Consider the following 27,974-nt stretch of genomic DNA (forward strand, 5'->3'; position numbering starts at 1 on the left):
CAAGGTCATGGGCTCCCAAGGCTCAGTGATGCATGTGGAGAGCAAAGGCTGGCAGACTTGATCCATATAAGGTCATGCAGCTTGATCCGTATAAGACTATGTGGCAGATGAGCAGACATAGTGCCAACTGGACATCTGTCCACTACCAAAAACACCTACAATGGCCCTCTGAACAATGGAAGAAAGGTGGCATGTTCTGAGGACTCATGTTTTCTTTACATCTTATAAATGGCTGGATGCATATGTGTCACGTACCTGGGCAAGAGATGGCATTAAGATGCACTATGTAAAGCAAGAAAGATGACAGTGTGATGCTCTAGGAAAACCTTGTGTCCAGGCATTCATGTGTATGCTACTTTGGCAAGAACCATCTACCAAAAACTTTCTTACAGACCAAGTACATCCCTTTATGGCAGCGGTATTCCCTAACAGTAGCCTCTTACAGTAGGATAATGCATCCTGCCACATTGTCATGTTCCTCAAACTATTTATGAAGACTTTTGCAGAGTTTAAGACATTGATTTGGCCTCCAAATGTCCCATATCTCAATCCAATTGAGCTTATGTGGGGTGTGCTCGAAAACCGTCTAATGTCTTGGTATCAGATACAACAGGGCACTTTCAGACGTCAAGTGGAGTCCAAGCCTTGAAGGGTCAGAGCTGGTGGCAAGAGGAGAACCTACACAACTTATAGCCTGGTGGTTTTAATGTTATGCCAGATCAGCATAGCGTACACAGGTTATATATAAAGGGGTTTTCCTAAACATTATCATTTATGTTTAAAAGGATTAAAATGAGGAGAAATTGAATACTCTACTCCCCTATCCCAGTGGCTCTCTGTCCAGCGCTGCAGCCACGGTGCCCACTACATGGAACCCAGAAGACACAGCGGGCGGTCAAGTGCAGTTCCTTGAGCCCATAACCACTCAGCCACTCCCAGGCTTCAGCAGCCATAGAAGAATCAGCACTGAACCCTGTGAGTGACTGAGCGGTCGCACACACAACTAACACCACGTGACCGCCGTGTCTTCCGGGTTCCATACAGTGGGCACAAGTGCTGCAGCGCTGAAGGAAAGCCACCGGGATAGGAGAGTATTCAATTTCTCTTAATTTCACACAGTATGTCCTGAAACTTCCTTTTTTTCTGATCAGATGTTAAGGGTTTTTTCTACATTATAAGCATGACAACACTTTATGCTATGGGTACCTAAGGCGGCCTAAAGACTGGAGCATACCAGCAAAGGTTAGTCAAACAGGGAATGCTACTTTTCCCTGTAAAACAAAGTATTCTTCTAAATAAAGCATTTGCTACAATTTTCATTACATACTGTATAAAAAAAATAAACAGTGGGCAGAGATGTGAACTATTCCTACCATGCATCTACAGCATAGAAAGAACACTTTACCAACCGTGACTAATTAAGGGGAGTAATTAGTGCAGATGGCTCAAGCGGTTACGTACTGAAATAAACAAGATTTATGTAACATAACCCAACACGAATATTCTACACGCCCTTAAAACCGGGAAGTGAAAGCAAAATGTGTCCGGTATCTACTGAAGTGTTGCATCAGGCACCTTGTACAGAAGACACTGTTCTTTTTCTTATTCTTCCTGGCACAGGTTCTGTTTTTATTCCAATTTAAGTTTGGGAAAACACCATCTCTTTTTTCCACTGGACTCTTTTTCCGAAATGGCTCTTCGTGCTAAAAGGAAAAACAAAATTTATGCAATAATTACCAAGAAGAAAGTAGGACCTGAGCCTTCTGACCACATGGAAACCAGTTCTGTTCCCAACAAAGCTCTTCCAGGGAATAGAATGCATTACAGAATAAGGGTTTAGGCCGGAATCACATACAAAGTTTACAATGCAGTTTTTTTTTTAAATTGCAAGTCAGGAACGGATAATACAAATGATAGACTTCTTATCCTTTAGGTTAGATTCTCTTCTGACTGTGATGCAGTTTTGTTTTTGCTTTTAACCCCTTAGTGACAGCCCTATCGTAAAACTACGTTCTGCTGTTGCAGGACGTGTATGGAGGGAGGTAGCACCGCTATCTCCCTCCATACAGCGCGGGCGTCAGCTGTTTATTACAGCTGACACCCGCGGGCAATAGCCGCGCTCGGCTGTTCGGCCGATTGCGGCTATTAACCCTTTAAATGCCGCTGTCAATTCTGACAGCGGCATTTAAATCCCCCAAACGCTGTTCGGGGGTCCCGCACGGCCCCCCCACGGTGAGATCGGGAGAGCCGTGCAGGTGTCATGGTAGCCAGGGGGCCTAATGAATGGCCCCAGGGCTGCCTTAGCAGACTGCCTATCAAGCCATCCACACAGGGTGGCTTGAAAGACTGCCTGTAAAAAAGCAGTATGATGTAATGCTATAGCATTACGTCATACTGCAGGAGCGATCAAAGCATCGCATGTTAAAGTCCCCCAGGGGGACTTCAAAGTAATGTAAAAAAAATAATCAATAAAGTTTTTTTAATTGTTTAAAAAAAAAAAAAAAAAGTTATAAAAGTTTAAAAACACCCCCCTTTTGCTATATCCATTATTAAAAAATCAAAATCATAAACTAAAATATGTATTTGATATCGCCGCGTCCGTAAAAGTCCGAACTATCAAAGTAACACATTATTTTTCCCGCACGGTGAACGTCGTCTGAAAAAAAAAAATAAAGAACGCCAGAAATACACTTTTTTTAAGTTACCCTGTCTCCCAGAAAAAAAACGCAATAAAAAGCGATCAAAAAGTCGTATGTATTCCAAATTGATACTAATCGGAAACTTCAGGACATCCCGCAAAAAATGAGCCCTTGCTCAACTACGTCGACGGAAAAATAAAAATGGTATTGCACGCACAAAATGACCGCAGAAAATAATTGAAAAAAATTTAATATCTTAAAAAAAAATAAAAGTACTACAGCAAAAAAAATACTATACAAGTTTGGTATCGTAGCAATCGTACTGACCCATAGAATAAAAATATCAGGTCGTTTTTGTTGCAATTTGTGTGCTGTAGAAACAGGACGCACCGAAAGATGGTGGAATGTCGTTTTTTTTCCATTTCTCTCCGCTAAGAATTTTTTAAACATTTTTCAGTAAATTATATGGTACAATAAATAGTGCCATTGAAAAATACAACTCGTCCCGCAAAAAACAAGCCCACATACAGCGACGTCGATGGATAAATAAAGGAGCTACGATTTTTTAAAAGGGAGTAGGAAAAAACAAAAATGGAAAAATGCAAAAAAGCTCCGTCACTAAGGGGTTAAACCAATCTGTATGTGCTATTCCAGCCTTACAAATACACAGACATATCCTTATTGACTGCCCTTGCTATAAAGAAAAAGCACTAGATATTACCAGTTCCTCTGAGGACTTGTGCTGCCAGAAACACTGCTAAAAGCAGGAATAGTACAAAACTGACGGGACACAAAATACGATTTATATGGCTTCAAGAGGTTTACAAATGAAAAAGGTCTACCGATGGCCAATCTCCACATTTGAACACCGGTGATCCTGTTTCCACTGAATAAACGGTGCCTGAGGTAATTGGCAGCCGCACATCTTCATCTATCCATCAATAATATGCCTGTCCAAAACAGACATGCTAATGGAGGAATCAGGAAAGACAGCTGACAGCAGCTAATCAGTTCACCTATTATGTCTACATGTCTGAAGGCGGCTGGTCGGAAACGCACATCAGGGGTCTATTCCCCACATTAGGCAGCCTGCACCCGCCAGAGCTGCATTCCACATGTGGGAGCCCACAGCTAAATCCAGCTCTGACCCGACCAGCGACCCCGTTTGTTTTTTTTCCCCATTTTCATCTATACTGCGGATGGTCTGCCCAGCTCACCGTCGGACACGTGTAGTACAGAAATTTTTTCAAGTGTGTATTTTTCCGCAGTGGACAGACGGCTTCCATTGACTTGATGCCGTCCGCGCAGAATCCGCGCAAAAATTGAATATGCAGCAAATTTTTCCTTCACAAGCGGAAATCACAATGGATTTCCGGTCATGTGCAGGAAGAATCGATTTCCCACAGCATGCTATGGGCGGTATTGGCTGCGGATCTGCGGTGTGGCTGCCCGCTGCGGATTCCGCAGCAAAAATCCACCTGTGTGCAGACAGCTTTATGGTGGAGCTCTTAAGAGCTTTATATTCTTTACAGGGCTTCAAAACTCTTTGCATTATCTGTGAGATGCACTGTGCCTTTTCCTCTTGGATAGGGCGTCATACTAGAAATGCACTGACTAGATACATCTAATCCTATACATTTATATGGATTTTTGGGTCAGGGACGTTAGATTTTTTCCTTAGGGAGAGCACCTAGAAGGTGGGTGAGTGAGGAAATCTCTAATGCCCATTTATGCTCCTCTGGGTATTAGCAGCTAAAGGCAGTGCTCCAAATCCTGCACTCCAGTTTGCTTTTCTTCTGTTTGATATATATTATAGAAGGGACTTTTTGTTATATGTATGGCTTATAAGAGATAGATCTTATCTGAGATTATATATTATATATATATACACACACATACATTTTATGATGCCCTGCAACTTTGTTAACTAATTATGTCTATAATTACTTCTCATCACTTCTTGAAATTTTTCTAGCTTTGGAGCCACCTCATTTTGTTCCAGTACCAACTTCCAAAGTTATAAGCATGCCAATTAAAAGAAAAGAAAAGGTAACTTCCAAAAGATTATTTAATCAGTGTGTTAATTATTCTTGAGGATTCACTCCCAATCCCTGTCCCCCTCTGAGCAATGGGCTCTGGAAACGAGTTCAAAATTCCAAATCCTGCAGACAAATACACCTGCAGTTGGGCTACTTTTAACACTTCTTTTTGGTGCAGATTTTCTAAAGCGAAAAATCCGCAACGTTAGTGCAGATTATGACGTGGATCCGCACCATAATCTGCAGCGCAAATTAGGATTCGGATTTTGGTAAAGATCCGCACCAAAATCCAGTATGTATGAACGTACCCGGATACAAAATGAAGATTAAAATAGCAGAGCACTATTTTTACAGAAATAACTCTTTAAGCTGCCCTCTGCAGGCCACATGTGCTACTGCAATTCATACCAGTAAAAGTACAAACCAAAGGAAAGCAGTGTCAAAATTACTATGCTATATTCTTCTTACAAATGCACACTTGACCGTTTCCAAGACTTCTACAGAAGTGAATAGAGCGACTGGCAGACATGTGTGGCCACCTCTCTATCACTCTTCACTTGGAGTAGTGGCCAACTCACTAGGCCGGATATTGGGGAACAGTAGAATCCTGTTCAGGAGATAGGATCCAAATCTATCTATCATTGCACAAGTACATGTTACAGATGAGCAAGCCATTTACACACTAACCACATATGGGATGGGGGGCTGCTTAGCATTATACTAGCATCTAGATAAGGCATTCAAAGGGTGCCAAGTCACATTGAGGTGTGTAGTGCACTACGTAGACTTACAACTTATTAATGATGCCGCACACTATTCAGCCTGGCAGGTTGCCCTGCACCTCAAAGTGAACCACACTGGACCAACCCCCAGACTGCCCCAGTATATTCCACCTGTGCAATGTCTGTATTCTGCTGAGAAGGGGTGTTTGTACCCACCCTTGTGCATCTTCGTATTAGTATATTGGTAAAATATGGCCGTTTGCAGTGACATCTAATAGTACCCATGCAGAAGATTCAGACACTGCTTGTTTGCCCCGGGAGCTGTACTGCTCAGCGCGCTACCACCTTTTCTTATATCGGATTGTCACTGTTTGTTACTTGTCATCCAATTTTCCATATCTCAGCTTCTTAAATCTTTTTTGAGTGTGATATGAAGGACATTAGTGTTAAATACAGGCCCATCAAAATGTGCAGGTTTTTGGTTAAAGACGTTTTCCAGGACTGGACAATTGGTGACCTATCACTTGAATGGAATCTTTGCCTGCAGTACCATTCTCGGTATTAGAGAGTGTATGGCGCTACCAAATGGCCCTGCGACCAGGTGATCAGTGAGGGCCCCAAGTGGTGAACCCAGCCAATCAGGTACTGAAAAACACCTTTGAGCTTGAAGAACACTAAATTTATGTACAGTAAATTGCAAATCTGATCCATGTAGAGTACCTTTGTCGAAGCCAAGTCTACTCTGCCACAGGCCTTCTCCTCTCTGGTAATGTACTGGGTACTTTTTTCTGCTAAGACATCTCTGTCCACTGTCTTTTTGGCGGTGTCAATGTTAGCCTTGAGCACTGCTGGGGAAGCTCGATGCTTATTCCCTGCAATTATATAAACCACATGAGCACAACAAAGAATTGTACAAAAACATTTTTTCTCATAGTCCTAGAAATCAGTGTATTAACGATCAATAAAAATTGGCATTTTCAAAAATACTTAAAATGAGTTCTTCTTGTTTTATTAAAAGACAGAAGGAAAGGGTTAAAAATGGCAAAATAAAAAGTACACTCACCACTCTAATCCCTTCTTGGTCTAGAGCCGCCACCCCAAGCTGTTCTTGTTTAATACTGCAGCAGTGACATTCCATTTACACATATGACCAATGCAGCCAATACTGGCCTCAGCAGTATATGCCTTGAGACCGCTAAGGCCAGTGATTGACTGCAGTGGCAGCGTGTGTGTATACAGATCACCACTAGAGTCAATGCAAACAAGAGTGGCGGTGAGGACGGAAGGTGCAGTGCTGGAGCAGAGTAGGGAGTATATATTTTTATACAACTAGGAAAACCCCTTTAAGTCCTAAAACAACATGGACTCTAAATAAGTCAGGAGCAAAGTCAAAGTTTTCAACATATTTAAGCCAAAGCGCTGCACCTACTGTTTGTTTCTCACTAAACAGGTCCAAAATGATTTGCCAAACCATTTTATAAATATCCATTGGTCTTGGAGCTTGGTTTTTGCCTTTGTGCCATCAGAGAACGTGTTTGGTGCAGTCAATAGGCGACACTCACTACACATATAGTACTGTGCAAACGTTTTAGGCAGGTGTAAGAATGCTTTGGGAAATAGAGGTTATAATAGTTTATTTTTGTCAATTAACAAAATGCAAAGTGAACAAAAGAGAAATCTAAATCAAGATCAAGATTTGGTTTGACCAGCATTTGCCTTCAAAATAGCATCAATAATTCTATGCACACTGTTTTTGAAGGAACTTGGCAGACAGCTAGTTTTCCAAGAGGTTTGGAACAAACCGCAGACCTTCTGTGGATGTAGGCTTGCACAAATCCTTCTATCTCTTCATGTAATCCCAGACAGACCTGATGTGGAGATCAGGGCTCTGTGGGGCCACATCATCACTTCCAGGTCTCATTCTTCTTTAAGCTGAAGGTAGTTTTTAACGACATTGCTGTATGTTGGGGTCTGGTGTCCTGCTGCAGAATAGGAGCCAATCAGATGCCGCCTCTCTGATGATATTGCATGGTAGATAAGTATCTGCCTGTATTTCTCAGAATTGAGGACACCATTAATCCTGACCAAATCCCCAACTCCATTTGCTAAAACACAGTCCCAAACTTGCAGACTCTCCACGGTGCTTCACTGTTGCCTGCAGACACTCATTATTGTACCGCTCTCCAGACCTTTGCAGAACCGTGGGTTTTGAAGTGGCTTCGCCACCTGCATCTCCGCTGTGGCCATCTCTTCCCATAGAGGAGAGAGGCAGCTGCGGAAATGGAAAAAATAAAAATAAAAAATGGACATGCTGCTTCTTTGTTTTTCACGCAGCATGTCAAGTTCAGTGCGGCTTGGCCGCAGCACGTGGACGAGATTTTTGCAAAATCTTCTCCACAACGCTGGCTAATCCCAGGATTAGAAGCCGTGGGTGGAATTGCCGTGCGGACATTCTGCAGCAATTCCGTCCCATGTGAACCCAGCCTTAAGGGTGCTTTCACATCTACAGCAGGGATTCCGCTTTTTCTGCTCCAGCCGATGAGCATGAAAGGGGAATCCTCGCAGCCGAATAGTTCAGTCTCTGGAAGGAACTGAACAGCGCCAGGGGGACACCATTGCCTATAATGGGGTCTGCCCAGCTTCTTGACAGGAGAAAAAGCACTGCATGCAGTCTTTTTCTACTGGTGTTTTCAGCCAGATCGGTGACAGTACCCCGGCTGGAGGTTCCGATGCAGATGTGAAACTACCCTAACACATCTATTTTTGAAAGCATTCTTACTTTGCAGCATTTTTAATACACCTGCATAGAACTTTTGCACATATGTATATTTCTACAGCACCCAATGTAATCAGTAATAAATCAGTTTCTAGTAAGCCCCTAAACTCCTTCCCGTGGAGGCTTTAGGCACAATTTTATTACTACTGCAAAAAAGAAACGTAATTGGAGCTCTATAGAATAAAAAGTAGCAAAGAATTAGGATTTGTTCAGCTTTAAACAAACAAAAATGCAACCATAGATATCAAGTCTAATTTAAAGACATTAACAAGCGGGTAGAACCTTGTGTGGTGCGGAGTGTTAAGGCAGCAGAATTTAGTCCTAAGCTCTCGCTCATGACCTGAAGTCAATCCCCGCATGGTTCGGGTTGCCAGCTCAACGTTGACTCAGCCTTCCATCCTTCTGAGGTCAGTAAAATGAGAACCCAGCTTGCTGGGGGGGGGGGGGGGGGGGGAGATGTCTGGGAAAGGTAATGGCAAACCACCCCACAAAAACAGTCTGCCAAGACTCTGTGCTTGCACCAGGGGACTGTACCTTTTTTCGATATAACTTACAATCTAAGTGTGATACTCCTGGACGTTTGCAGCTATCATGTATCCATCTACTCACTGTAATCAATTAATTTAGTAACCAAGGTGTTACATAAGCATTCTGCAAAGACATACATATCACAGGGATAAATAAAGGAAACGGGGAAAAAAATACAGTATTTACCCTCCGCCTTTCTGAAAACAAGTTGCGATTCAGTCTGCTGCTGCAGCAGATTGCTGTCTTCGGGTATTTTACTGGACGCAGATAAACCAAAACAGTTCTGCTGCTTGGACTCAGACAACTTATCTGAGGAAGCTTTGAAGTCCGTTTCCATGGGAAACATACAAATTATTGGCTCCTCCTTCAAAGTGCTTTCATTTATAGTCCTTTGTGAGAGAAGTGTGGTTTGCAGTGCAGGTTCCTTAGCACCCAGAACCATATCTAGGTTGGTTAAGTGCTTTTGGTTACCCGTATCTATGTGGTCTGTAGAATTAAAGTCTGTCCACCTTTCTGCTAGAGTTTCACTACAAGTAGAGTCCTTTGGCGAGGGAGGCTGCATGTCAGCAACAAGCTGTTGGCTTGTGTCACAAGCAGGTGCATTGCTGGATGTACTGCTTGGCTTCTGCTTTATGCTGTAGTATACAGAACACTTGTGCTTCTTCTGGGAGTGGCTGTACGTGGCCGGTCCCCTCTTGGATGCAGTCTGGCTTCGGACCGGTGGAGCTGTAACTGCTAGGTAGCCCTTCCCTTTTCCCTTATCCGGTGGGCTGGAAGAGTCTGTAAAGCTTTTACAGCTGCCTCTGCAAGGTGATCATTTAACAACAATGCATTAATTTTTAGGAGGAGAAAACAATAAACTGTATATATTATTTAGTGGCAAATTTATATATAAAAACAAAAGTTTTCATTCAACCTACTTTTTACATTCCTGAAAAGAAAAAAAAAAAAAAAAAAAGAAAATTTACTGGATGTGCACCAGTGCAAGCTGCAAATATTAGCTTGTTTAGACCTGGCTTGGCAGTCCATTAATTTTCTTAATATATGCTTCAAAATTTAGTACACACTTGAAGAAAAATAAAACTATACTAAGGCAATAATATACTACAATCCCGAATTAAAGGATGACATCTTATTTTTTATTCAGATTCAACTACCTTTATTTGCTATGACTTATGGCCAGACCAAAAACTTGTCCTTCCTCTTAGGCTGGTTTCAAACGGGCGACAAAATCGCAAGAGATTTGTGCGTTGCGAGATTTGAATGGGTTCATACACATGAGCGGGGTTTTTTCTCAGAACACTTCTATGCGAGAAACACATTGCAGTATGTTCTATTTGCCTGCAATATTGCCCATTGTCTTCAAAGGGGCCGGCGGCAGCCCCATGCAAACCAATAGGGGAACTCGTCGATCCTCTGACAGCAGCGGCAGGGGATTCCCCGCCCGCTGCTGTTACAGAGGATCGACAAGTTGTCCCATTACTTTCAATGGGGCCAGCAATGCTTCCGCCCTATAGAGAGCAATGGTATGAAGGGATTCCCCGCAGTGATGAGACCATTTTCACATGAAAATGCCTCGCATCCATGGGACTTTCACAGGGTGGAAATTGCGCAATCAGGCTGTGAATCACAGCCAGATATCGCCCTTGCTTGTGTGAAACTAGCCTTACTTTTAAAACTTTGCAGGACTGGATGGGAGAGGAGTCTAATAAAGCTCATGCATATTCATATATGTACACTCTCCCCCCTCCTCCTCCTTTCTCCACATGCTGATTGACAGGTCCTTCTGTGCACATGGATCTGCAGGATCGGCATGGAGTGCTGGCGAATTATATTTTAGCATGGGGAAATGTATTGCCTGCCCTTACATAGGCACACAAACATACAGATTTATTAGCCATTATATATTTTAAATACATAATTTTATACATTTTACAAGTTGATCTTAGTTGTATGGAAAGAATATAAAGATCAAAAACAAAGTGTAAACCTGGGTAGAGAAACTACAAACCTGTCACAAGAAAAGGTTTTTTTAAGGACTTACCTGTAGGATTCAGAGGTGAGTGTGTCTACCGGGTTAGAGGTGTGCGGAGAGGATGAGCTCGAGCAGTTCCTATGTCTTAACTTTAAGAAATCGGTGAGAATGTACTGGGCTTGCTGGATGGCTATCAACACTACACCAAAGAGTGACAGACTGTGAAACAGAAAGAGAATGACCACTTACCACATATGTACAGAACACAAAATGACATTAAGTGAAGCAATGTCAATGTGACAAAAACGGTCATTACCACAACAGCCAGCTGAAAGATATTTTGTTTTTGACACCGAGCACTATATATCCTTACAGGTAGGACAGCTTTATAATGGCTGACAGAAATAAATAAGGCATGTTAAACAGTGAGCTCCATTTCATTTTTATAAAGCATTAAATGGCATAGCTGTAAGGATATGAATCTCTTACCGCGAGCAAGAACTATTGTGAAGAATTAGGAACGACAGAACATAAGGGCATCAGTTAGAAGAGGAAGACGGTCTACTACCACACCGGTATATGGATAGGTGCAGCCCAAGAAAAATACCCACTCAAATCCCTTAAGATTTAAACAAGAAAAGCATCTACCTGACAAAGAGTACGGTAAGTTTCCAAAAAGACTCTTCCCAGCTGGGTCCGGGAACTCCGTCAGCGCACAGAGGTAACAAGTGATGAGGCAGAGTCACGTTAAGAGTAAATCGAAACTCCAACTTGGAAGCACTTACAAGTGTCAGCTCACGTATAACCCAGGAGGATGTGAAGTCTGGAATGAAGCTGTCAATTTAAAGACAAAATACATTAACATATCATCGTGGGTATTGGGGGGGGGGACAAAAACATAGAACACAAAATAGGTCATTTTCCATCAAGCGCAGTGCTCCACCTTAGTGCTGGGGCTGGTCATCGCCGCCGTTACAAAATATGGTCACTTTATTCTGCAGGCGAAAGATACAAGCAAAAAGCTGCCTACAGTCCCAGAGAACTGAATCCTGGGATGAAACCCTAAGCCAGTAAAACTGAGCACTGCACATCCACAAACATAAGAGCACACATACAGTAAAGGGGACAAAAAGGCGAGAAGAATTACAGACATACTTACACAATGCTGATTTCCTTTGAAGTATTTTGGCTCAAAGAAAATGTATAACAGTCTAGAACTTCAAAACCAAAACCTTGGCAGCTGTATCCATTTATTTTCATGGATACAATGGTTATGGGTAAAGAACCGATATTCTCAACTTTAAAGATTTTTGTGATGGACAGAACTTGCTTGCTTTCCTTAAGCTCTGTAGAAAAAGGAAAAGCAATTATTTATTACACAGATGCAAACCATACAAGACATGCCTACAGGTAGCTTAACACCCCTACTGATTACCCATTCTACAGGAAAAGGACCTTACAGTCTTGGACAACAGAGTTTGTTCTGCTTCAAAGGGCTATAGCTCCGGTTCTATCAGTGCTACCGACACCTTTTGATCGTATTATAAAGCATTGATTCTGGTTTGTAGCCATCATAGAACCATCACTACAACCATTTGAAGTAGTCAAGAATACTGAATGTATAGCTGTCACTCAAGTCTGTCTGCAGAATGGGAAGGAGGGGGGAAGGTGGAGACAAGTAGGCAGCAGAGAAGTACTGCGATTGTCCTGCCTGCCCCTCTTTTCAACAGAAGGATTAACATCGACTTTTGTTCATGTTATCAAACCCTCCCCTTCCCATCAGTTACATCACATATCTTCTCTTCACATATTTTCTCTTTTCCATAAAAAAGGTGTGTCAAGTTGAGCATTTGCTCATCTAAATCACACTTCTACACCATTTAAACCAGCAAATGTTGCGGCCATCATGGTGATGCGGGCCGGAGAAGTTAATACTTGTATTCCACAAAAAAACATACAAAAGTGTCAGTGTAGTCTTAGCCTAAATGACAACTAGGTTTTACCATACCCCTTGTCAACCCTACACAGCCCGATGTGGACAGACAGTCTAGGGACTGAGTTCTTTGACAATGGCAATGGTAAGATCCAATTGTCAATTTTTCATGCAAGCAGAAAAAGAGGTTACTGTTAAATGAGCATTGAAACCAGCTAGTAGAGAAAGGTGTTGACTATAAACACAGTGTGATAGCAGTGGCAGTGGTGGGTAGATTGGAATTTTAGGAACAGCCCAGGGCCTATGGTTTACTTAATCCGCCACTGCAGGTCAGCATTTATGGTAAATCCATGTGTACCCAGATGTTTGTATCCTTTATTACTTCGCTTTACTGTTAATTTGACCGTCTCATATGAATTAGCATACAATATAGATATATAGGAGACATCTTGGTGGAGAAACTCACGCTGTCTGCAGTCCATCAGGGTAGATTCAGGGACTTTGAATCTGAGGGACCCTCCTATTCCAGGCAGTCTTCCTCCAACCCGCAGCATTTCTCTTGCCCCAACACCCTCAATAGTGACCATGTCCAGAACAGTCAGGTTATTCCTGAAAATAATCAGATATTAATGAACGTCATCATGCATTACAACAGAATGAGTATATCCATCAACTTCCATTTTCAGGTGGTTACAAGTGTTTCCCACTTCTCTCCAGTATTGATGAGACACACAGGCTATTACATGAGCATAAGTTGTCTGAAAAGTTGGAGCCCTTTAACTAAAAGAACGCACATATTCTTATATAAAAAATGCATACCTGATTAGTATAAGCGAGGTAACTTTTCTGTAGTCTACAGGTCTGAAGACTATACCAACTTGTTGAGATTCCCAGGGCTGTAACTGCAATTCAACCACTTCTTGGCTGCAGTCATCACCTTCCTCAAGCTGAAAGTTAAAGTAACCAAGTTATGAAGTAAAGGTAAAATCTTTATCATTGCAGTATCAACCGTGGCCACTGCACAAGGTACAGCGCTATCTGCTTCCTGCAGCAAATCAACTAAAAAGTGGGACAACCCCTTTAATTGCGTTACCTCATAGAAACAACCCTTATGTTTAGGCCCTATTAGAATACATGGACTGGGGGTGGGGGCGTGATTGGCTGATCATGTAGCTGGATCAACATTTTCACAATCATGCAGTAGTTTTTGTATTATTCTACTGACATGAGCTGCACACATTTTCAATATTTTCACAAAATAAAGGGTATAGCACACATAAGCATTGGTGATATGTTACCTCTTGGTCACATTCCTTTTGGAGTCTAAACTCCACAGTCGTAAAGTCAACTATCTGCTCATTTACGTCATACCTAGAGAAACGTAAAGAAATAATCACACAAGTGTTGCAATGCAATGGTGCTGAAGTAGCTAAATCTGCTGCCTATATGTGTAGCAGCATGTAGTCACAACACTACAGGTCACTCTCATACATACCATTTGCTGAGAAGGCTCAGAGCAGCTTGTGGATTGGGATAATGAGATAGAGGTAGCAGTTGCACCCAAACTGGAAATGGAGATGGGTTCTTCAAAATTATATTTTTCACCTACACATAAAATCAGTAAATAATTAGAACGTCCATGAAAAGGTTCTGTTTAATGACATTTTATTGCAATGGCAGTAAAACTGCTACATCCTGCAACGGGTACTCTGGGTGTTGGACTTTCCAGAAACTTTGGCTAGAGGTGGTGTGGTATAACAATAGCAGAGTGAAAGGGAAGATGTGCTATAAAAGCTGCGGTACTGATCAACAAGTCTGTGGTTATTGCAGTAAACAGAGTCCAAAAGTGGCCATATAGATAGCGGTCGGTCGAATACGACTCAGCCAACAGCTGTTCCTCCCGACCTTCTGATACTCATAGATGTACAGTCAACTGAGCCAAGGATGCCGGTCTTCTTAAAAGGGCTGCCCCTGCTAATATACATTTTTTCATCCCTGTACCCTACAGCTAATTGCCTGACCCACTCTGGAGGTCTCCTGTATATTGCAGCCACTTCCATGCAGTGCAGCCCCCTGTTTGACACTTATCTGTCACCATCTTGATGGTAATTTTTTTTGTTTCATTTTCACATCAATCCGATTGTGTCAGCACAGAATTCGCTAGAGCTATACCATTTTGCCTGTTGGGTGGACAGTTTCGTTTTCATTACCTTCTATACTCTTCTTAATAAGCTACAGGCCATAAGTATACAGTCAAGAGAAAGAGCCATGATTTCCTCTATTGTAACTGTGTGACAGGAACTATATGACCATCATAAGTAACTCTGATAGGAGATTGTGTCCCCTTCTAGGCAATTCCTGTAGTAGGGTCCATGTAAACCACATCACACAAACTGAGAAATTGAGTAGTTTCAGATAGCATAACCATAAGTACATCTGAGGTGGTCAGAATTTCAATCACATGACCATCTAAGGAGAGAGATGTTTCAGACAGAAAGGAATAATTAACCAAGGTAACACTAGCTCACATATAAACTAGGGTGATGGCTACAATCTTAATAGGAAAAAAAAAACCATTTCACAGAAGTGGCCCTTTAATAGAGAGGGGGGAAGTAAGCCATTGCCACACACCCCTAGAGGGAGCTTATCTTCCTTAAGAAGAAAGCATTGGGCGTGCCGGACCCTTCTTTCCCTGGATATCTCCTGGCGGGGGAACATAGGAACATCCCCATACAAATTAGCTGATCAGCTGGTCCCACCGAAATTGACCGTTGGGTTGTTCCAATTTATCATTTGTTACAAGTAAGTATCTTATCTGCAAAATTCTACTTTCATGTTTTTCTGAAATGAAGTCTTCCAGATGAAGAGACCTGACCTAACCTCTTAGAAGGAGACGGGGAAATAGATGAGAGTACAGTGTAATTACTAATTACCGAGCTGTTACTCAGAGCAGTTGCAGTAAAATTCACCACAAGACCAGGCTCAGCATTTAATCGTGGCAGGGAGACAAGCGGTCGCTCGGCATCCCTCTTCTGTCGCGTGATGCTGGGATTCTCAGAACTCTTCCTCCTGCAGGAGAGAGAAGTGTATATTTATATACACTTATATACAGGAAAATGATGGCTTTACAGTGCTCAGGAGCCCAGAAATACAAACCCGCAGGATTCTTTATCTTGTATCTTCTGATACTTCTCATAAAGTTCAGTTCCTAACTCGTAGTCTATTTTCCAGGTAGACATCCCCAAGGAGAGACTATGCTGCCAGCGCAAACTCTCCGCTGCGGAGACAAAGTCGTAACAAGGAACATCACCAAAAGACTAAATACATGGGGCCAAAATTGTCCATAAAAGGTGAAAGGGTCAACAAAACTCATTTATAAAGATAGATTAATCTCGGGGGGGAAAAAAACATACCAAATAAAATGTCCCCACAATCTGCTAATAACCTTTTTTTAAACCTCTTAGTGATCACCAATACACCTTCTTACAGTGGTCACTAATGGGCTTTAAACCTACACATACATCGTTTCAAGGTGGAGGCTTAGCTGACTACTGACAGCCAGACTCCTGCTCTAACAGCCTGAAGTAGAGAAAGCTTAGATCCTGACAGTTTAACCCCTTACATGCAACAATCAATAGCAACTGTAGTATGCAAACAGACGACAGGGGGCTCTTTCTGTCACCCATCAGCACTCCAAAGTGCTATTGCAAGGTACCAATGGGTTCCCATGGTAGCCAGAAACCTGACAGAAAGTGCCCATTTTTGCCATGTAACTCCCGCCCGCCTCTCCCATAGGCTGTTGACATAAGCTTAGTGGAATGCACTACATAAGTAATGCAGTATACTATCCAAGCGAACAATTACAATTGTAAATCCCCTTCAAGGACTAAAAAGTAGCGTAAAAAAAGTTCAATAAAGCTTAATTTAAAGAAAAAAATCCAGTTTAAAAAAAAAAAACAAAAAACCATTTTTGCTCCCAAAACCTACTTTAATTGGATAGAATAGCGAAATAAACAGACCCCACACAATAGGCATTCATAATGACCCAAACTATGAAAATATTTTGTTGCTCACCTCGCATAGAAAACACAGTAAAAATATTAAAACACCAGAATGCTATTTTCCTTTTGTTCGATTCCCATTAAGTGTAATAAAAAGCAGCAGCAATAGCTCAGTTGCCGGAAAAATGAAAATGTTATGATTCTTAGAATGCAATGATGCAGATTCAATTGGTTTTCTTTAAAAGCAGGTTTTTATTGTGCAAAAGTGGTAAAAAATAATCTATATAAACTTGTGACGGCAATCATGCTGATCCAGATAAGAAGGTTATCATGTTAGTTTTAACAAATAGTGAATGCTGCAAAAAAAAAAAAAAGCCACATATGGCTAATGTCAGGCCCAATATCCACATGTGGAGATCCGTGCGTCTTGCTGCCCATAGGGATACATTAGCATCCGCAGGGCAGCTAAAAGCATGCGGATGTGATTTCTTCCCGGTGTGAAGAAATCGCGGGAAGAAATCGCAGCATGCTCCATTTTTCTGCAGATCTGCCGCACGGACGGCTTCCACTGAAGTCAATGGAAGCCGTCCATAAGCGGCACAGCCACAGTTGTTTTTGTGCTGTGGATACGCGGGAGATTTTCTTTAAAAAGCTGTGCACAGCAAAGTGCCGAGCACATCCGCTAGCCAGAAGAAAGAAGATCCAGCCTGCACATAGGAGAGCCCCGCAGCGTCCAGAGAGGCAAGAAAAATGTATTTCCCGCTCCATGGCCGCACAGATTCCACTGCGGGATTCAGCAGTGCAATCCGTGTGTGCAAGTGGGTATGAGGCCTCAACGCGTTATGCCTCTTGCAAAGCCATGATGAAAATCGCTTGGTACTTAAGGTGCAAAATAGGCCTGTCATCAAAGGGTTAAGTCAAAGTAGTATTCTGCTCCTCCCAAATCTGAAAGTGTGTTGGCGGCTACAGAGGAACAAACAAAATGATCATTCTCTTTACTTTCTGATCATAACAGTTTGCCAATCCCAACATGTAAAACAGAGACAGCTCTTTAACCTCATACCAGCAGAAGGATGTACCGAAGATCTGCAGGAGAGACGTCCGATATAACATAACCCCCAGAACTAAGAACAAGACAGATATGCTGAAAAAGAATAAGATATTTACCAGAGGTCAAGTGCCTGATAATGGGGTGATTCCCACACTGTACAGCACTTATATGCTGGCTTCTGGACTGAAATAAAACACAGGATAAAAAGCATGTTAATTGCAAAGAACAGTTATATGTTAATTGACAGTCATTTTTTTTTTTTTTCAAATCTCCTGCCTTCCCGTGGACGGGCCACAGATCAGAATGCTTCCACTGACTTCAATGGAAGCCGTCCGTGCGGGAACCGCAGCAAAATCGAGCATGCTGTGATTTGTTTTCCAGACAAGACGCCCATGTTCCCCTAAGGGCGGCTTGAATTGCGAATCATTTGTGCAGGTGCCCCGCGCAGATTCTGCAATTCAAATTTACTTGTGGCCATTGGGCCTTACTCTGCACTGAAAATCTATAACGCCGCTAAAAAGGTGAGCAGATGCCATGCTGTTCCTGGCTAAGCGCTGCGGAACATGTTGGCGCTAAATCAAGATTATTATCTATCTAAACTCACATTACTATTGTTGGCCCTGGGACACTTTCTTTAGTTTGTAAGTTAATGCTTAGTTAATGGTAAATTGTCCTTTATTGAGATAGCCAAAGTGTAAGAGCAATTTTCCATTTCATATTTTCATATGGACATGTTCAAGGTCCTTTGACTTTATTATGATGATGATTACAGTACTGTTGTATTTTGTATCCACCAGAATAATGGGTGGAGACATGCTTTGGCCGTGCTGAGTTGAAGGACACGCCCCCAACGGCTGAATGGCTGCCGTAAACGTGCCCTCCTGCCTCATCCTCCCGGGCCCCACACAGACATATGCCACTGAAAGTGGGGTTGGCCCTGAAGGTGCGGCCGCTACTGCTGGTAGAGTCACAGCGGTCCCCCTCTGCAGCGGTTGCAGGGAGAACAGGGAGAGCAACAGCGTTGCTGGCGGCAACGCCGATGAGCAGAGCCATTCGGGGGCAGCTCAGCACGGTGTTAACAAATGCTATAGGGGTTGTCCAGGACTTAGATACTGATGGCTTATCTTGAGGATAGGTCACCAATATCACATCAGTGAGGGTATGATTCCAGGCATCTGTTTCATTGGTGGGGAGTGTGACAGCTCTTCTTCAGCCTGTGACGTCACATCTATTGGTTACATGGCCTTCCTGCAGCTTAGCCATAAATGGTAATGAGCTGCAATACTAGGAATTGGTGCTACATAACATACAATGCTGTGCCTAGTATACTATAAAGAGGCTGTAGCACTTGCCTCAGTGCCATGACCCCTTTTAAATAGCCGATCGGCGGCGGTGCCAGAGTCAGACTCCCACCAATCTGATATGGAGGACCTATCCTAAAGGATAAATTAGCAATAGTTAACCCCTTTAAAATAGTGATTCCAGAATTTTGCAAGTCAAGTAGAAGTCATTCAAAATCTCTGTACAGTCCGTCTCCCTTCAGGGACCAACACAGAACAGCTTTCACTTATTACATCTCAATTATATATGCAAACACGAGGGGGCACATTGACTTACCATAGATACAAGCTTATGCACAAGCATAGGAATCTCAAATGTAACACCTGTAGACGTGCTTATCATTAGGTTTGTCAAAAAATTAAAAGAAGATTCTTTGGCATGGATTTTCAATGTAAATATATCCCAGCATCCAGGAGGCACGGGCAGCAAGTGGGTGAAGTTAAGGATCTGCAAGAAGAGAAGACAGTAAGGTGCGATGCAGCAATCTTTAGGATGATGCATTCTACTTTAAATGTTACCAAGAAATGTGATGTCCGCAGCCTACAACTCGCCGACATCACTGACCTGCGCGGGGGAGGTTTATGCTACGCAAATACCTCTACGCAGGCAAGCTGAATGAGAATCCCTGGTTGCCTTGCTAGTTGACCTGCTAGACACTCCAGCCAATGCCGCTCTAGGTCTGTCACTTGTCCCAGAGCAGTCACTTCTCTGAATAGGTCTCACATTAAAACTACATATGCAGCTGTCACATCAGAGGACGCTGAAGGCGATGTACATTTTACAGATGATACAACATAGCAGATGGGACCGCTAAAAAAAAAAATGTATGTTGAAATCCAAACTCCAGAGCTACCCAGCTGTTTACAGCAAATACGCCTTAGGGAGCATAACTTGTGGCATCTAATAGTAATGTCAGTCATACTGGTGTCCACACTACTTGCCAGGGAAAAATATATTGTGTCCCCTTAACGCTCTATGACGTACAGTTACATCATGAGGGTCCCAGGGTTTGTATTGAGCGATGGCGGTCAATCCTGATCCATAGAATGCTGGTGTCTGCTGTCTCTGGCAGCCAACACCAGCGCTGAACAGCCATGATCAGCATGAACGCTGATTGCAGCTGCTGACCCTTTAAATTCTGCTGTCAATTCTGAAAGCGGCATTTAAATGCTGTAATTAAAGTTTAGGGGTTCCAAATAGTCCTCTGTGATCAGAATATTCAGTTGCCATGGCAGCTGAGGGCCTTCTGAAGCTTCCCAGGGCTGCAATGCAGATTGCCTATGAAGCCATGCCTGTGCCATGCCTTGGTAGACTGCCTGTCAGATCGCTGTTTAATATGGTATGATATTATACTGCAGGAGAGACCAAACGATCGCATGTTCAACAAAAAGAAAAAAGTTTGTAAAAAAAAAAAAAAAAGGTTTTATTAACCCCTTAACACTACAGGGCGTGCAGTTATGTCATGCAGCTTCGGGGTATGTATGAAGGGGTGATCATTGCAGGTGTCTGTTTAATACAGCCAATACCCGCCCACAACAGCTCCGCTAAGCCGTGCTACTCATCGGAGCTGTTAACCCTTTAAATGCTGACGTCAATTCTGACAGTGGCATTTAAATGCCCTAACCAATGTTCAGGGGTCCCGCACTGCTCCCCGCAATAAGATCGCAGGTTGTCGTGAGGTTGTTATGGCAGCTGGTGGCCTTCTGAAAGGCCCCAGGGCTGACATTACAAATTGCCTATCAAGCCATGTCCAATCTATCAAGGTAACACATTATTTACCCCGCACGGTGAACGTCGTCAGACAAAAAATAGAAATAAAGAACTCTAGAATTGCGCTTTTTTTGGTCACCCAGTCCCCAAGAAAAAATGTAATAAAAAGCAATGAAAAAGTCGTATGCATTCCAAAATAGTACCAACACAAACTACAGGAAATCTTACAAAAAAATAAGCCCTTGCACAACTATGTCGATGAAAAAATTAAAAAAAAAGTTATGGCAGCAGAAAATAATTTAAAAAATTAAAATATCTTTGAGAAAAAAAATAAAAGTAGTACACAAAATAAAACTATATAAATTTAGTATCACAGTAATCGTACTGAAACAGACTAAAGCCATCAGGTCTTTTTTGTTGCAGTGTGTGCGCTGTAGAAACAAGATGCACTCAAAGATGGCGGAATTTCAGTTTTTTTCTTCATTTCAATCCACTTAGATTTTTTTTCAAAGTTTTTCAGTGCATTATATGGAACTTTAAATAGTAGCAAAAAATACAACTCTGCTCGCACAAAAACAAGCACTAAGAGATATATGTTGATTGATATATATGAGAGTTATGATTTTTTTTAAAGGGGGTGGAAAAAATGGGGGTGGTGTGGTGGGGGAAGGGCTGTGTCCTTAAGGGTTTAATCATTTAAATAAAAAAAGTCTTAAAAAAAAAAAACCTCTAGAACACAGTTTTCCCATATTTATAATAAAAAGAAAAAACAAAAACCTTAGCATCACTGCGTTCATAAAAGTATGATTTATCACTGGATCTATTTATCTTGCATGGTAACCGTCATAAGAAGAAAAAAAAAAAATACACGCTGTCAGAATTGCACTTTTTTTGGTAACCCCGTCTCCAAGAAGAAAAAAAATGTAATAAAAAAAAGTAATCGAAAAGTCGTATGTACTCCATAACAGTATGAACAGAAAGTACAGAACATCACAAAAAAACAAGCCATTAACCAACTATGCTGATGAAAAAATGAAAACATTATAACCATCAGAAGATTGCAGCAGAAAATTAAAAAAAAAATAAAAACTAAGTCATTTGGATAAAAATTTTAAGTAGTGCAACAAAAAAAACAAACCAAAAACCTAAAAACACCACACAAAATTTTGTAGCGTTGCAGTCATACTGACCCATGGAATAATGTTATCACGCCATTTACGCTGCACTGTGTATGCCGTAGAAACAAGACCCCCCTCCCAAAGATGTCGGAATTGTGGTTTTTTTTTCATTTGACTTAACTTAGACTTTATTACAAGTTTTTGAGCACATTGTATGGTACATTAAATAGTACAATTAAAAAATACAACTAGTCCTGCAATAAAACAAGCCTTCAAACATCTACGTCGATGAATAAATAGAAGAGTTATGATTTTTTGAAAGTGGGGAGAAAACAACATAAAAGAAAAAAAAGGGGGGGCCACATCATTATGGGGTTAAAGAGTTGAACAGAACAGCAATATATAAAATATCAAAAGGGAGTTATTTTAAACTGATATATTATGTAGGAAAGATTTTTAAATGATGTAGCTTAATTTTACCAGCAGAGGGCGCTGCAGCAGTATTTTACAGAAAATGAAATCACAAAAAATTTACAGAATAGATGTGAAAAAAAGCCATCTTTTTTTTTCTGTTGGATGCCAAGTGTGAAGAGCAGCTATCAATGGTCCATCAATGCCTCGGGAGGGCATAATAGTAAGCAACATTTTCTCAACTTTTTGCATTGATGGCACAAATGAGTAGACTTCAGCAATCCAATTGTTATTTTTATGTATGACAATCTGCCAGAAGGTGGCAGCACTCTTCAGATGGCATTATACAAGCATGTTGTATTTTATTTTAGCCAAATACAAGTGAAACATGGATTATTATTTTCATAATTAAAAGTTAACATACTGACAGCTAAAACCTCACAGCCTCATTCAGCCATGTTGTTTTGAAAAATTCTAAATGATCTATAGCTTTTTTTTTTTACTTAATAGCCCTTAAAATTTTTTTTAAAAAGTCATATACTGTTAGGTTCAACCAAACTATTTGTAAATTGCTAACACTATGAGGAACTCAACATCCTACCAGGAGAGCTACATTACTTCCATTAGCATCTACAGAGTGCTCAGATAGGTTTAGGACTCCCCATTTCATAGCATTATGGCACAAGTAAGCCACTATTACGTCCGCCGTACCTTGAGGAGCCCCCGGAGTTGTTCTGGTACAATCACATCAGTAAGAACTACAGGAAAGCTCAGGTTGTTTTCCAGCCATAATGACCATAACCCAGAAGGATCTTGAAGTTGTTGAATATAAAATGATATCTTTGAAGTGTCAAAATTCAAATACCTGAGGAACATATTAAACATTGAGGGTGTATATTACAGCTCCATATCAATACGCGTTATACATAAAAACATAACAAGCACCATAATATGGGGTTCTCAATACCAGTAGTCCACAATCAGTGCATTTCCAAAAATCATGGTACACTAATGGTACCAGGTACTCAACATTACAACAGCTTTGTACTAGGGTCAAGACCCTATTACTAAGCTGTATGTTTAATGGAACCTTTAACATTTGCCATTTAGTGTGGCTCAAGATAATCTGTGGCTCACAACCAATAACTAGTTGGGAACACTGGTCTCCGCGATAAGCGAACCACAGTAACTATTTAGAAGAACACATAAATGTCTAACAATTGTAGTGAAAGCCACATGGAACAAAGTGGATGAACATTCCTTTAAATTAACATTCCCCTTCTAGGTTGTAATGATAACGGAGGTTATAAAAATAACTTTATCACAAACACGTTAAATTACTATTGGCTTCACAAACTCCTTTCAGAAGATTTCATCCCAAGGGATTCTGGTTGAGTTCCTAGTGTTGAGCTGGTGCTGTGTAGTAGAAACTACTTACCCCTGTGTTATGTTGTAGGAAACACACAGGGCAGGCGGAGGAGCAGCTTCCAAGACATGAGGTCGCTTCGCATCAGAGGACTGACAATCAGACTCTCGCAAGGCTGTGGTAAGACATCAAATAATGAAACGTTACAGTAAAGAAAATACTGTGAAATTAATGAATCTTACATGACTTTTTCATAGTAACACATAGCCAACAAATGTATTTATATATTCGTTTGGAATCATTATCAAATGGACACATTATTAGCAGGACGGAACACCTTTGTAAAAGTCAAAACTTTTCCAGAAACGATCATTTGAACCAAAATGTAAAAATGGCCATATATGAGCACATCAGTGGTTAGAGCAGCAATCAAAGTTCAGCAATTATACCAGTTTCATTTAGAGATGCAATGGTTTTTTCCTATTCGGCTGCGGTGGACATTTTTTTTAAAACCAAACCAGAAAGGCAGCCATATTTGGCGCTAACTTTGAATTAGCCTCTAAGAAACCTGAAAGGAACTTGTCTGCTTGAACATGCTGTCCAAGCTGCAGGTAGTATATTATAGAGCAGGCGGGGATATATAGTTCTGTGGGAAAAGTTTCAGTATAACTTTTATTTTAGTTATGTATATTCCTGCTCATTCTGAGCTTAGGTGTCCAGTGGGCGGTCTCATCACTGACCAACAGTGGTGTATGGCTCCACATACAGATATCGCCATCAGTCACTAATAGGACCGCCAAGCTCAGAATGAGCAGGGATATAGATAAAATAGAAGTTATACTAAAACTTTTCCCACAGAACTATATATCAATCTGCTCAGATCCTCCTGTTCTATAAGATGGAGGGCATGTTCAAGCTGACAGGTTCCCTTTAAGAACTATTTTATCAGTCTTTTTATGTCAACTAAGCTGCATTTCTACAGCTACTTTCTGAAAAGTTTATTTCAATGTGAAAACCAACCGGGCAACATGATGCTCTACAAGCTAACTTCTCCACTACAAAGTAACAGCCACTTCGCCTTATTAAACCTGTGGCCGATGGCTTCCCATCTTCTTCCCAAGATACTTGCTGCTCACTATTCCTAAAATTCTCTCTATCCAACAACCTTCTGCAAAACGCCCACCTTCTCCAACAAAAGCCACCCATTTACTGACCCCTAAAAGTTCTCTCAAACTACCTTCTGATTACTGACCCCTAAAAGTTCTCTCAAACTACCTTCTGTTTACTGACCCCTAAAAGTTCTCTCAAACTACCTTCTGTTTACTGACCCAACATCACTCACTATATACTGTAAAAACACCCATCACCCAACTTCTCTCACAGAAGCCACCTGCCTCTTACTGCCCCCCTGAACTTCCTTCTGACATTTCCCTGATAAGTCATCCGCTGCAAAACACCCCCCTCTTCTCTCATAACTTTCCACTCACTTAGCCACTTTGTGGCACCGAGTCGTCAGAAGAGAGTGTAGGAGGAATTATTGTGACAATAATGGCTGTACCATCTGACTTTTCTTAACAGCATTCTTTAAGTGAATCCGGTGTTAGGACAAGGCTGTATTTGACAAATTATATTGGAAATAGAGTTTTAGGTAGAAGAAAATTAATGACTTTCATTATTAAGTCAGGTAACTGGATCAACAACATTATTGTAATGGCGTAAAAGTAAAAAAAAAAAAAATCCATTAGTACTTAGCATTGCAGCTAATGTAGTTAGTTTGTATTGTCCAGGGACAGCCTACTATGTGCTCTACATTTATGGGTCTGTGAAACAAACGGTAGCTTTGTAACCGGGCATTAATACAGCACCAAAACAGAGGAGCCGGTCGCCTATAATTAGGAAGTTATCATCGAGCCTTCCTGCTCTCAAAGATGTAATCATGGAACACCTCATTCCAACAAGACCGCATGAAGAGAGAAGTAATCTCTAAAACTTAGGTGCTTACCTGGGCAAACAATGGTCGCCGCCTTTGTGAAATTGATGGAAGAGCTTAAAAGCATTACAGGATCAAAACGTACAAATAAATCGTCACCAAGAAAATGGTGAATATCCTGAAAAAAAAACAGTAAGTACTGTAAATACACTATAGATGAAGTCCATTCTCATAGTAACTCAGCAGCACATACAATGCCCTAACGTTCACTCCGGTACACGAGTCAGTTAATTCGGAGAGACTATGTAAAAAAGCATGAAACACCTTAATTGCAGAGTTATAAAGCTTTTAAGGCCCATTTACATGGAGCGAAGATTGCTCAAAAATCGCTAAAAAGCGATCGTTTGAGCGATAATCGTCGTGTCTAAATGCGCGCCCATCGTGCACCGTTAGCTGATCGTTAAATTCAGTCCAACCTAAAAATCGCCGTTCAGCCTTATCAGCAGTTCTCCACGGGGAGTGCTGACAGCATTGTTTCGCGCTGGAGAACAAAGAAACTGAAAGCAGATCAGAGCCCTCGGGGTATTAACTGCTTTCAGCTAAGGCTTCATTTGCACACTTAATTGCTACTTAAGTAGCTGAGTAGCTACTTAATAGTTTACGCAAAATGATCGCTCAAAGCTGTCACTCAAATTGTCCTTTAAAGGGGCCTTTATTACGGCTACTACAAAGGTTTCACTTGGGCACACAGGTGGTATCAGAATAAAAGCCTAAACTACCCATTAGGGCTTATTCAAACGGGCCTATTTTGTTTCAGTGTGGAATATGCAACGTTTATAATGTGCATACCTAAGCAGTCGCATTGACTTTAAATGGGCTACTTAAAGCCGTAATATGGCCCAAAATAGGACGTGCTGCAGTTTATTTGTAAACGCATGTGAAAAACGTGTGTCTGAATACCCTAATGTAAATCAATTGAGTGTCAGCTCTCTGTATTACATGTGCAATACAGTAATACAGGGCGCAAATACGCCGCGGCGATAGAGCTCTTTTAAAGCCTAAAATGCAAGAACTTGTATAAAAATAAAATCTCTAAAACAGAAAAAAAAAGCATCCCAAAAAGAAGGTATATTTTTGATTGATCTATAGAGTGGAAGATAGAAATAATCTAGAGATAGAAAAAGAGGGGGAGGGGAACTGTGACAAACAGGAAGTCTTCCAGCTTCATGAAATCTCCATAAACTGTAGCACCAAAACCACCCTGACTTCTTCCTTAAAGGGGTATTCCGATGAATGTGAAAAATTTCCCCAATGTTTCCACTTAGTGCCATTATTATAAGGCCCCCTGTGCACGGCTGTTGCGGAATATCGCTAGCGATATTCTGCCGCGGGGGAAAAGGGAGAGGGGCACAGTCACTTCTCTGCAGTGAAAATCATGGCAAACCGTGGCATGCCACGACTTAGATCCCGCGAGCGGCGGCTGTGCTTTTCATAGCAAGGATATGGAAAGCATCCAGTACGTTACCCGTGGCCGGTTACCCCTCGACAGGTAGCCTAAATATGCATCTTCAGTACCTTTTTTTTTTTTTCCAATTTTCGGCAACACTGCCAAATGCTGGCCTGTTCGTTAAGTGGCAAGCTGAATTTTTAATGGTACCATTTTGAGGTACATAGAAGTATCATAGCTAACTACACATCAATTCTGTCTTTTTTACTGTGTTCGCCTTGTGGCATTAACAATTTTTTTGCTGTCGTACAGTACACATACACAGATGCTAAAATTATATTTTTTTTGTTTAGCTTTTTGCACTTTTGCTGAATAAAAAACACTTTTTTAGGAAAATTTGGTTTTGGTATTGTTGCATTCAAAAATACGCAATTTTTGTATTCTATCAGAGATGGGCAATGCTTAATTTTGGTATGACAAGCTGTAGTTTTTATGGCTACCTTTTTAGGATACATACAATATTTTTGATCGCTTTTATTGCATTTCTTTGAGAGGCAAAGTGACCACAAACGATAAAATGTGTCAAGCAAGAGATGAACCAAACACGCCATTACCTGCATATGGACCAGCCCATTGCCAGAATTCAATACGTACATGGTCATTGAATTATCTGTGCACAAAAGAAAAAAGTAACACTAAGTGAGCCTATGTGAATTAACAATGTTGTGTTCCAACCTGCTGCCAGGCACATACCATAGGCATTAATGTTGGCTTACCAATGGCTTCATTTCGCTCAGTTGTTACAAAGATCATACAAATATTCTCCAATATGTATTTCCTGAGGGTCTCCAGGTCATGTTGGCTGCCGTCCAGCCTGACAGCAAAGTAGACCTGTAGCAGCAGAGAGTGCCCGGATAGGAAGCAGCTCTGCGAATCAGGAGAGAGAAAGGCAATAAGTCTAGAGTACTAGTAATACCCCGACTAGTA

The 27,974-nt window shown here is 41.4% G+C and overlaps 1 protein-coding gene across 1 annotated transcript in view; it reads right to left on the reverse strand.

Moving 5' to 3' along the window:
* The window catches only part of TMEM131L (transmembrane 131 like), an 89,379-nt gene that overhangs the window by 17,048 nt on the left and 44,357 nt on the right, over positions 1–27,974 (reverse strand). The window contains exons 9-27 of the mRNA XM_066573629.1: positions 27,764–27,914; positions 27,602–27,657; positions 25,613–25,718; positions 23,683–23,785; positions 22,956–23,109; positions 19,282–19,452; positions 17,781–17,847; positions 15,769–15,889; positions 15,546–15,681; positions 14,108–14,217; positions 13,911–13,983; positions 13,432–13,559; positions 13,079–13,221; positions 11,839–12,025; positions 11,328–11,513; positions 10,749–10,898; positions 8,891–9,507; positions 6,121–6,272; positions 1,576–1,703 (exon numbers count right to left, since the gene is read on the reverse strand). Of these exons, the coding sequence (XP_066429726.1) occupies positions 1,576–1,703; positions 6,121–6,272; positions 8,891–9,507; positions 10,749–10,898; positions 11,328–11,513; positions 11,839–12,025; positions 13,079–13,221; positions 13,432–13,559; positions 13,911–13,983; positions 14,108–14,217; positions 15,546–15,681; positions 15,769–15,889; positions 17,781–17,847; positions 19,282–19,452; positions 22,956–23,109; positions 23,683–23,785; positions 25,613–25,718; positions 27,602–27,657; positions 27,764–27,914 (2,939 nt within the window). The remainder of the gene's footprint in view (positions 1–1,575; positions 1,704–6,120; positions 6,273–8,890; positions 9,508–10,748; positions 10,899–11,327; positions 11,514–11,838; positions 12,026–13,078; positions 13,222–13,431; positions 13,560–13,910; positions 13,984–14,107; positions 14,218–15,545; positions 15,682–15,768; positions 15,890–17,780; positions 17,848–19,281; positions 19,453–22,955; positions 23,110–23,682; positions 23,786–25,612; positions 25,719–27,601; positions 27,658–27,763; positions 27,915–27,974) is intronic.

The sequence above is a fragment of the Eleutherodactylus coqui genome, chromosome 7 (genome assembly GCF_035609145.1).
Source record: "Eleutherodactylus coqui strain aEleCoq1 chromosome 7, aEleCoq1.hap1, whole genome shotgun sequence".
Lineage (NCBI taxonomy): Eukaryota > Metazoa > Chordata > Amphibia > Anura > Eleutherodactylidae > Eleutherodactylus > Eleutherodactylus coqui.